The sequence below is a fragment of the Entelurus aequoreus genome, linkage group LG05 (assembly GCF_033978785.1).
Source record: "Entelurus aequoreus isolate RoL-2023_Sb linkage group LG05, RoL_Eaeq_v1.1, whole genome shotgun sequence".
Taxonomy (NCBI): Eukaryota; Metazoa; Chordata; class Actinopteri; order Syngnathiformes; family Syngnathidae; genus Entelurus; species Entelurus aequoreus.
Window position 1 is genome coordinate 84,154,990 of NC_084735.1, and position 12,155 is coordinate 84,167,144.

General features: G+C 39.1%; 1 protein-coding gene across 4 annotated transcripts in view; it reads left to right on the forward strand.

Moving 5' to 3' along the window:
• The window catches only part of larp1 (La ribonucleoprotein 1, translational regulator), a 107,099-nt gene that overhangs the window by 82,069 nt on the left and 12,875 nt on the right, over positions 1-12,155 (forward strand). For 3 of the 4 annotated variants that reach the window (XM_062049099.1, XM_062049101.1, XM_062049098.1), the window contains 7 exons: positions 454-623; positions 741-839; positions 904-1,230; positions 10,500-10,623; positions 10,694-10,899; positions 10,980-11,086; positions 11,154-11,311. In XM_062049099.1, the coding sequence (XP_061905083.1) occupies positions 454-623; positions 741-839; positions 904-1,230; positions 10,500-10,623; positions 10,694-10,899; positions 10,980-11,086; positions 11,154-11,311 (1,191 nt within the window). The remainder of the gene's footprint in view (positions 1-453; positions 624-740; positions 840-903; positions 1,231-10,499; positions 10,624-10,693; positions 10,900-10,979; positions 11,087-11,153; positions 11,312-12,155) is intronic. The other variant, XM_062049100.1, reaches the window with a different exon arrangement.

Below are 12,155 nucleotides of genomic sequence, written 5' to 3' on the forward strand. Positions count from 1 at the left end.
CCCCGCCCCCCCAACCCCGCCCACCATAGATCCATCCATTTGTTTACATTCAGTAGCACTATCTTCCTGTTAGCGGTTAGCTATTGTATCCTACGGTGTGTAGTAAAGCATGTTTAGCCATTCCTCGTCCTACAGGAATGATATTTGTAAGTAACTTAGTTTATTTGTCGCCATCAAGACAAAAATAAGTGATTTAGAAGTAGCTAAAACACTGTGGGCAGATGTTAGCAGCGCTTAGTAGCATCACCTTTTATCGTTAATTTTTAAGCCAAAATGTGTCCATTCTCCCTCTTCTGTTACCGGTATTTTTCAAAGGCAGTGTGGTACCTTTTTTATTCACTAGTACTGTAATACTTTATTAGTGCCAGAATATCATACCACCCTAATATGAATATACTATTTAGTGTATTACTATTAAACGAAACATTCTGTTGTCCTCCGTGGCGTCCACAGGTTCTCCCAGGGCCTCGACGCTCATGAAGCCTACACCCAAACACGACTCTGACACGCCTTCCAACCTTAAGACGATGCCCAAGGGCCTCTCCGCCAGCCTACCTGATCTGGACTCCGAGTCCTGGATAGAGGTCAAGAAGAGGCCCAGACCTTCGCCAGCCAGACCCAAGGTAAGCGCAGAGAAAACATTCCCACCATGTTCACTCATGCCTGCTCGCGATCCTGTCCTCATTTTCAACTCATTGTCATTCCGTCATCATCTTCCGCCTCCCGTGCTCTTAACGCAGACGCCCTCCTTGCAGCAGCAGAAGGAAAAGGAAGACTCGAACCGCTCACCACTGCCTCATTGTGGCTCCTCCCCTTCTCCTGCCACACCAGGAAATAAGGTGAAGAAGGCACCACATGATCGCCTTTTTAAAGACAAACTGATCCAACTAGTTGTCTAATCAGGACGGCGGCGAGCAGGACGAGCCCGAGGAGCTGGACTTTATGTTCGACGAGGAGATGGAGCAGATGGACGGTCGGCGCAACACCTTCACCGACTGGTCCGACGAGGACACGGACGGCGAGATCGACGACCACGACGTCAACAAGATCCTGATCGTTACGCAGACGCCTCCCTACCTGAGGAAGCACCCGGGCGGCGACCGCACGGGACACCACACGTCACGCGCTAAGCTCTCCAGCGAGCTGGTCAAGGTGATCAACGACGGCCTCTTCTACTACGAGAAGGACCTGTGCGACGACACGTACGAGCCGGAGTACGCCACCATCAAGGTGAGGCCATTTCAAGAAATAAAATGCAATGAACTCCGCTACCGTGCCTCAGAACCAGTCTGGTCTGCAACGTTCTCACAATGAACTTCATTTTTTAAAAGTATTTTGCAACCAGCATAACGCAAATATACTTTATGCTCCTCCCCCTCAAACCGATCCCATCCCTCTTTAATTGTCCGCTTGCAACAAGGCACGTCGACAAGCTAAATGCAGGCATGTGAAATGTCCGCGTTTTTAAACATTCATTCTCGCATCAAAATATCCATTCTGCATTTTTTTTAATGAAATATTGTAGCATGTAAGAATGGAGGAGTGTCAAAAGATGGTGCTAACTTTGTTTTCTTATAGCGCAGGGTGGTCAAAGAGCCGCATGCGGCTCCGGAGCCGCGGGTTGCCGACCCCTGTTATAGCGCCACACACAACACCACAAATGTGTCTTGTGAAGACCCGTCCAAACGTAATTCTAACAATAAAAGTTCCGTGGGTGAATTATGTAAAAAAAAAAAAAAAAAAAGGATCTAATCAAAATTAGTGGAACGCTCACTGCTTGTACTTGCTGTTCCTTTTGTCTAAACGCCGCACTAAATTGCAGGACAGGGGTGCCGAATCAAGCTCGCTAGTTAGCATAGTTAGCATCATCTGGCTAGCTTACTTGTTGTCGCCTGTGTTCGCTATTTGGATGATTACAAGTTGTAGACCAGGCCTGGGCAATTATTTTGACTCGGTGGGGCCAAATTTTGAGAAAAAAATGTCTGGGGGCCGGTATATCTGATTTTTAGGAACACTAATACAAAACCTCACAATAATGTCTTAAAAACAGAATGGAATTTTAATTGTTTTACTGAATGAGACACCCAGAATGTACATGAAAATAAAGAATGTGGGATTTACAATATTAACTATGAACGATAAAACACTGAATATTGACAACATATGAATGTCACACCCCCTCTCGATCGACATATTTTTACAGTCAAGCGAAATGCAACAAACACAGCGAAATATTAACGCAAAGGGTAAAAAAAAAACCCACCTAAAATCTGATACATCACTAAGCTTTAGAACTTTGTTGGAAAAATTTTGCATGCATGTTTTAGAATTTAACATTACATTTTCAATGATAATAAGGTTAGTGAATTACTAAAAAAAAACATTTGTGTGGTACATTAAATTGGACATGTAATTGTCAAAAAGTGAACTAAAATATGTTGGTAGATGACAATAAATCTAAAGGTAAAATATAGTGTCGAAATGCACCCAATTGCAGGAAATATAGTCTTGATTTTCCTAATTTTCTTGGTGCCAATAGAAGTTATCCTCTTTATTTTTGTTGTCAGTTTTCCTCCTTGAGAGATACGAGTGAAACCAGCTGAGGTTAGCGGTCTAATGCCGATGGAGGATAGTCTATTGAGCTGGATGGTGTGAGAGATTGTGCTGAAATAGTGAGTAAACCAACTGCCTTAAGACTTCAGGTCATTAGGCTCTTTAATGAGAGCTGTTGAAGTCATTTACAAGAGACAAACATGTCAGCTAGCAGTGACACAACAGTTAAGCACACACTTCATTGAAAACAGCACATTTGTCGATATAAACAAGGCTCAATTAATTATAGTTGCATACTACTTGCACATACAAAGTCTTCAAAGTGGAAGCGTATTTAAGTATCCAGTAAAAAAACGTGTCTGCATCATTCACAGGGTGTCCGCGGGGTCTTAAAAAGTCATAAATCCAACAATTTGTATTTAAGGCCTTAATATGTCTACAATTATCCTAAAATCTCATAAAAGGTCTTAAATATAACGCAACTAAAAAAGAAAACTAAGGTAGTCTACCTGTGCTGCCGAGTCAGAATTTATCGCACACCACCAGCTGGTGTGCTTTGAGTGCACTGCGGTGTGTTGTTACAATTAGCATAGCAGCGGAGAAAACTCCACAAAAGCCCGCAGCAAAGCCGACTGACTTGCATAAGATGGGTAAGTGCAAGTTCAACAATTTGTGGCTCCAGAACCATCAATTGAATGCAAGTTTGAAGCCGGTGGATGGAAACGTATAAAGTGTTAAGGATTGATGTGGTGCCATCGAGGAGGGAAGCGTATGTAAACGTAAAAGTCAAAAATCTGGGATAAGTCAGTGTCTAAAGATGCTGAAACGCCACAAACACTTGCACAACTATACAAGGATCAACTGAACCCCACAAAGGAGTGCATTGTGGGTAAAGTGGCACCATTTGAAGCAGATCAATATGAGATGTTTACTAGTGAAATTATACTATTACATACAGTAAGTACACACTAATTTATCTGGTAGTAGTGTACTCAAAGCAGTGAAATGATAAAAAAACTATAATTGTCTTATATTATTTAGCTTCTAATGTCTAATATTTCATAAGTTTATACAGCAAGTGACATTAAAAGCTATAAAGGTTGTCTGTTTAGTGTTTACACTCAATTTATTGTGGGGCGAGGAAAGCAAAGATTTGCAAATGTCATCTTTTCATGTTTAAATAAAAAAGTAGTCCTTGTTTGTTAGCAACATGTTTTAAAAAACAGGTAAACAAGTATTCTTACCTACCAGATACAAAATGAGCTGAGCAAATTCGAAGGTTATCCACATTATTCACATCCAAATTTTGTTTGAGGCTTGCAAGCCCTGATCGCCTTCTTTCCTTTTAGTAAATCTCTGTCTGCACTCTTTTTCACAACTTTGTTCAGATACAGTAGTACAGGGGTGTCAAACATACGGCCCGCGAACAGGTTCTATCCGGCCCGCGGGATGAGTTTGCTAAGTATAAAAATGAGCCGAAATTTTTGAATGAAAGAAACTGCTGTTCTAAATTTGTCCACTAGATGTCGCAATAGCAATTCTTTGTATCTTTGTAGATTATGCAACACATGTAAAAAAAAAATATATAAAAAAATAAAAACACATGTTAGTGCACCAGTCGAGGAAAATGAGCAAACTACATTAATAACATCCTGTAATTTGATTTTGATATTTTTTTATTTATTTTGATGCATTGAAAATTAACACCAATGAGTTGACTGATGAACATTATCACATCATTTATTCAGAAAGTATAAATAACGAAAAAGATAGAATACTATTAACCGCAACACGTAAGCGTAAAAAAAACCCAACAACATTATGATTTGTAAATGTTCAGAATGTGCTTGTTCTATTTTTAAACAAAAGAAAACAATCTGAAGTTGTCTTTCTTTTTAAGTTATCGTACCTTGATTTTACCAGTCCGGCCCACTTGGAAGTAGATTTTTCTCCATGTGGCTCCCGATCCAAAATGAGTTTGACACCCTTGCAATAGTAGTACTGGAGATGTTTTTTATCGGTGTGCAAAAACACTGCAAAAGTTAACCATTTAGCTTTAGCCGAGATGCTAGCAGTCCCTTTTACAGACAATATATTGTTGTGCTTTCCTCTACCGTTGCTGACGTCCTGCTTGTTGTTGTCACATGAAAACTCTTGATATGACGCACACTGCGCTTTTTGACAGAAAACACATCTATGGTTAATATAAAAAATGGCCGTTGTGATGTTTGCTAATATTTTTTAAATTTGTTTACAAAAGAGACGTTTCTCAGAATCAGAATAGTTTTATTGCCATTGTTTGAGAACGGGTTCACAAACTAGGAATTTTTCTTGGTGCAATCGTGCAACATAAAACACATATTTGGTAATAAAAAGAGCTGTAACTGAGCTATCAGATAGACTTAAAATGGTGTATTTAGTTAGTTTAACCATTTTGTTTTCCAATGTAAAATAGCAGTGAATGAATTCATACACTTAGAGTGCCAAAATGAATTATATTTCTTTCTTTGTACTTTTTTGTCCGTATGGGTATGAAAAGGTCTTAAATTATATTCAATATGGTCTTAAGAGTCTTAAAAAGTCTTGAATTTGACGTGTTGAAACTTGCAGAGACCCTGATTAGTACTTATTAAAAATGTTATGCATATTTAAAAATACCGCAATAATAACTGATAATTTTAATCACAATAACCGGGATAAGAAATGTCCATACCCTGACATCCCCAATTGTAACGGTAAATGTTAAAGGCCTGATTCTGAAAGCCATTAAAACGAAAGTTACAATAACAGAGCGTATAATAACAGTGATTGTAGTTCAAAACTGTGAAGCGTTCATGTTTGCTTGTTAATGACCGCTTCCACTGTGGCACAAAATTATTCTCCTTCGAGTTATAAATGATAAATGGGTTATACTTGTATAGCGCTTTTCTACCTTCAAGGTACTCAAAGCGCTTTGACAGTATTTCCACATTCACCCATTCACACACACATTCACACACTGATGGCGGGAGCTGCCATGCAAGGCGCTAACCAGCAGCCATCAGGGGCAAGGGTGAAGTGTCTTGCCCAAGGACACAACGGACGTGACTAGGATGGTAGAAGGTGGGGATTGAACCCCAGTAACCAGCAACCCTCCGATTGCTGGCACGGCCACTCTATCAACTTCGCCACGCCGTGAGACATTTCTGGATGCAGGAACGCGACGCAGAACAGACGTTTGTTTTTAGAGCTCTCAATTGTTCTTTTGTGAGACCTTCTCGTGCTCGCCGGCGCTCATCCAGTGCCGTGTGGAACAGCTTTTTTGGAGTAAATAAAGCCCACATGTTCAGCCCAGGCCTGAGCTGACTGGTGCTGAAGGGCGAAGGCAAAGATGGACACTCAAAGACCCGAAGAGGTGTGTGGGGAAGCATCAAGGGTGAGCTTGTTGATGGGACTCGTTTTGCTCGCAAGGCTTGTTTTTGGGATGCAGCAACCATTGTTGTTGTTTTTCAAGAGACGTCCTCATGGAAGGTTCAGGTTTGTGTGTTGATGCCACGCAGCCGGTCAGCGCTTTTAGTTTGCACTGAGGCGTCAACATGAAGGTGAAGCAAGTGTTTCTGGTAGCCATGTTTTGTTGCTGCATCTCCATCTCAAGACTTCTGCAGATCAGGTCTGTTAGTGTTGCCTTCATAGACCAACTTATGCTTGTTTTATTGTTCATGTATTCAACTGCATTTATTCACTACATCCTTTGGCAGGCCCGGGCAAATTAAGGCCCGTTGAGCTTTTCAATCTGGCCCGCCAGACATTCCCAAATAATTTTTTTAGATCTTTACGATGGAAACTGTAGCTGCTGTTATGATGTGCAGTGATATTTTAAAATAAGTAAGTCTTGAACTATACACAGTATTTCAATGGTTGGAATCTGCGCTTTTGCATCATATACTAGTTACTATGGTAATCTGATTAGTTACTATGGTAATCTAATTAGTTACTATGGTAATCTAAGTCACAGCAGCTCAGACGAGGCACCAAGCACTGAGGGTGGGGAGCGTTTCCACAGAGTGTTTCCAGAGCGGCCAGCCTGAAATGCGGGTGTCAGGGACAGACATATATCAGATTGTAGGTGGGGGTTGTTGTTTTTTACCCTTCGCGTTCATATTTTGCTGTTTGTTGCATTTTTGTTGTGTTTCGCTTGATTGTAAAATATGTCGATCTAGAGGGGGGGTGACGTTCATATGTTATATATATGTACCATATATGGACCACTCATCTGTGCATCAGTTGGGGATGTCTCTGCGCTGCTGACCTGTCTCCGATCAAGATGATCTCCTGCTGGCCCCACTATGGACTGGACTCTCACTATTATGTTAGATCCACTATGGACTGGACTCTCACAATATTATGTTAGATCCACTATGGACTGGACTCTCACTATTATGTTAGATCCACTATGGACTGGACTCTCACAATATTATGTTGGATCCACTATGGACTGGACTCTCACTATTATGTTAGATCCACTATGGACTGGACTCTCACGATTATGTTAGATCCACTATGGACTGGACTCTCACTATTATGTTAGATCCACTATGGACTGGACTCTCACGATTATGTTAGATCCACTATGGACTGGACTCTCACTATTATGTTAGATCCACTATGGACTGGACTCTCACAATATTATGTTGGATCCGCTATGGACTGGACTCCCACTATTATGTTAGATCCACTATGGACTGGACTCTCACTATTATGTTAGATCCACTATGGACTGGACTCTCACAATATTATGTTGGATCCACTATGGACTGGACTCTCACTATTATGTTAGATCCACTATGGACTGGACTCTCACGATTATGTTGGATCCACTATGGACTGGACTCTCACTATTATGTTAGATCCACTATGGACTGGACTCTCACTATTATGTTAGATCCACTATGGACTGGACTCTCACTATTATGTTAGATCCACTATGGACTGGACTCTCACAATATTATGTTGGATCCACTATGGACTGGACTCCCACTATTATGTTAGATCCCCCCCACATCTCCGGTCCCCTACAAAGTTTCTCATTGTCATCCCATTGGGTTGAGTTTTTTCTTGCCCTGATGTGGGATCTGAGCCGAGGATGTCGTTGTGGCTTGTGCAGCCCATTGAGACACTCGTGATTTAGGGCTATATAAGTAAACGATTGATTGATTGATTGATTGATTGATTGATTGATGTTGTTGACAATATTCAGTGTTTTATCGTTCATAGTTAATATTGTAAATTCCACATTCTTTATTTTGATGTACATTCTGGGTGTCATTTAGTAAAAAAAAATTTAAATTCCATTCCGATTTTAAGGTGGTCTGTCATAACATTTTTAGCATTCAATCCGACATTATTGTGAGGTTTTGTATTAGTGTTCCTAAAAATCAGATATACTGGCCCCCAGACACATTTATTTCTCTAAATTTGCCCCCAACACCCCGAGTCAAAATAATTGCCCAGGCCTGTCCTGGGGGTTTATGACAACAATTGAGATGTCAATATGGGACAAAAATAGTATCTCATTTATACAGTTTGTGGCAATTGGATATGTTTTTTTGTTGTACTTCTGATGTAAGACGATCAAACATCTGAAGGTGCGTAAGACAACCAAACAGGTGGGAGTAATGCCAACTGGCAACAATAATTTTCTTATTGGATATTTGCAGTTTAATTGAAAGAATATATATTTTATATTTCATGTCTACTTCAAGTACAGTGGAACCTCGATTTACGAAGCTCATTGGTTCTTGAACATGGTTCGTAAATGGAAAAGTTTGTATAGTGCAGCATAGTTCCCCTTAAGAAACAATGTAAACATAAATCATTGGTTCTATCCTCGACAAAAGTCCCTATTTTAGTAAAATAATGACTATTTTGAAGAGACTGTGTGTGTGTATTTAGTGTATTTAGTAGGGCTGTGAATCTTTGGGCACGACGTGATTCGATTCTTCGCTGTAACGATTCGATTCAGAATAGATTCCCGATTCAAAACGATTATCAATTCTTTTTTAATAACATTGGATGCCAGTTCTATGATTAACTACATCCCTCCATAAAATAGATAACAGCTCTGATACATTTCTATATTACTTCAAAGAAAACTGGTTTTGTTTTGTTTGCTTCCCAAACAAAGTCAAATACAAATAAGGCAACAAGAATCCAACACTTCTCCTTACAGCAAATATGGGGCATATATATCAACAATATGATTTGTCGGAGTGGCTGGACAGGACTCTTTGAAAAATAAATAAATAAATACATCGATTTAAGATTATTTTTTTTAATCGATTAAGAATTGTAACAATTCTTAATCGATTAAAAAAATATATATGTATGTGTATATACACATATACATATATATGTTTATATATATATATATATATATATATATATATATATATATATATATATATATATATATATATATATATATATATATATATATATATATATATATATATATATATATATATATATACCGTACTATAAGTCGCTCCGGAGTATAAGTCGCACCGGCCGAAAATGCATAATGAAAAAGGACAAAAACATATATAAGTCGCACTGGAGTATAAGTCGCATTTTTGGGGGAAATTTATTTGATAAAAGCCAACACCAAGAATAGACATTTGAAAGGCAATTTAAAATAAATAAAGAATAGTGAACAACAGGCTGAATAAGTGTACGTTATATGAGGCATAAATAACCAACTGAGAAGGTGCCTGGTATGTTAACGTAACATATTATGGTAAGAGTCATTCAAATAACTATAACATATAGAACATGCTCTACGTTTAGCAAACAATCTGTCACTCCTAATCGCTAAATCCCATGAAATCTTATACGTCTAGTCTCTTACGTGAATGAGCTAAATAATATTATTTGATATTTTACGGTAATGTGTTAATACTTTCACACATAAGTTGCTCCCGAGTATAAGTCGCACCCCCGGCCAGCCAAACTATGAAAAAAACCTGCGACTTATAGTCCGAAAAATACGGTATATATATATACACGGTAGTAAATGGATATATATATAATACAGTACAGGCCAAAATATTTTGGACACACCTCATTACAATGCATTTTCTTTATTTTCATGACTATTTATTTACATTGTAGATTGTCACTGAGGGCATCAAAACTATGGCACCTGTGAAGTGAAAACCCTTTCAGGTGACTACCTCTTGAAGCTCATGGAGAGAATGCCAAGAGTGTGCAAAACAGTAATCAGAGCAAAGGGTGGCAATTTTGAAGAAACTAGAATATAAAACATGTTTTCAGTTATTTCACCTTTTTTGTTAAGTACATAACTCCACATGTGTTCATTCAAAGTTTTGAAGCCTTCAGTGACAATCTACAATGTAAATAGTCATGAAAATAAAGAACAATAAAAATAAAGAGCACGCCTTGAATGAGAAGGTGTGTCCAAACATATATATATATATATATATATATATATATATATATATATATATATATATATATATATATATACATATGTGTGTGTGTGGGAAAAAAATCACAAGACTTTCATCTCTACAGGCCTGTTTCATGAGGGTTTCCTCAATCATCAGGAGATCATCATCTCCTGATGATTGAGGAAACCCTCATGAAACAGGCCTGTAGAGATGAAAGTCTTGTGATTTTTTTCCCACACACACATATTACGCTCTACCACGGTATCGAGCACTATTTTTTTTTGATAATCTAATTAAGACATATATATATATATATATATATATATATATATATATATATATATATATATATATATATATATATATATATATATATATATATATATATATATATATATATATATATATATATATATATATATATATATATATATATATATATATATATATATATATATATATATTTCAGGTTGTGATTATGTATCATTTCATGTGCAGCAAGAGGTGGAGAACTTCAAGAAGGTTCACCTGATCAGCCGCGAAGAGTTTGACTGCCTGACCCCTGAACCACCCGTCGACCCCAACCAGGAAGTGCCCCCCGGACCCCCACAACCCCAGCAGAGTAAGAACGCACAATCTAATCAAAGCATGTTGACAGGAAGTGCTGACCTTTACTTGGCTTGCGTCCTCAGTTCCAACCGATGCTTTGGCAAACAAACTTTTCGGCGCCCCGGAGCCTTCGACAATAGCGCGATCGCTCCCGACGACCGTGCCCGACTCACCCAACTACCGCAGTGCCCGCACACCCAGAACCCCGCGCACGCCTCACCGGAAGGACCCCGCCCTGACGCCACGCTTCTACCCGGTGGTCAAGGAAAGCCGGCCCGTCGATGCCAAGGTAAGAAGGCGACCCAGTGTCACCGCAAAAGGTTTGACAGCTTTTTGTGTAGAAAAAAATGCTTTGTTGGTGAATTCCAGACGCCAAGGAAGAGGAAGACCAGGCACAGCTCCAACCCGCCCATGGAGTGTCACGTCGGCTGGGTGATGGACTCTAGAGAGCATCGCTCCCGCACCGCCTCCGTCAGGTGAGACGCCCCTAACTGAGTTGTCGTTAACACTGTCATACTCACTCTCCTCTTCTTCCACCTCTAGCTCCAACGCCAGCCCCTCAGAGGGCACACCTGCCTTAGGTAACGTCGGCTGCACGCCGCAGTCCCTCCCCAAGTTCCAGCATCCATCCCACGAGCTGCTCAAGGAGAATGGCTTCACGCAACACGTCTACCACAAGTACCGCCGACGCTGCCTCAACGGTACACACACACACTTTGCGTACTATACACTATTACCGTACTATATTACCTAACAATGTATACCCTAGTTTACACTGTAACTACTTCAGGTAGCACATACTTTGTGTACTAAACACTAACTGACACTTTGTGTACTATACCTTTCTAACTACTTGAGCTAACATAGACTTTGCATACTATACACTGTAACTACTTCATGTAACACACACTTTGTGTACTTAATGTTGTAATTACTTCAGGTCGCTGTAACTACTTTGTGTAACAAATAGGTTGTATACTAAACACTAAAACTACTTAATGTAACACACACTTTGTGTACTAAACCCTGCAGTTACTATATGTAACACATACTTTGTGCGCTAAACTCAGTAATACCTCATGTAACACACCTTTTTTTTTTACTAAACACGGTAAGTACCTCATACTTTTTGTGCTAAACACTACAATTATTTCATGTAAAATATACTTTATGTACTAAAGACTAATTACTTAATGTAAAACATACTTTCTATACTAAACACTATAACTACTTGATGTAACACATACGGTGTACTAAACACTACAATTACTTCATGTAACACATACTTTGAATACCAAACACTAATTACTTAATGTAAAACATACTTTCTATACTAAACACAATAACTACTTCATGTAACACACATACTGTGTATGCTTTAAATGCGATAAATGCTTTAAAATGTAATATCGGAAATTATCGGTATCGGTTTCAAAAAGTAAAATGTATGACTTTTTAAAACACCGCTGTGTACACGGACGTAGGAAGAAGTACAGAGCGCCAATAAACCTTAAAGGCACTGCCTTTGCGTGCCGGCCCAGTCAC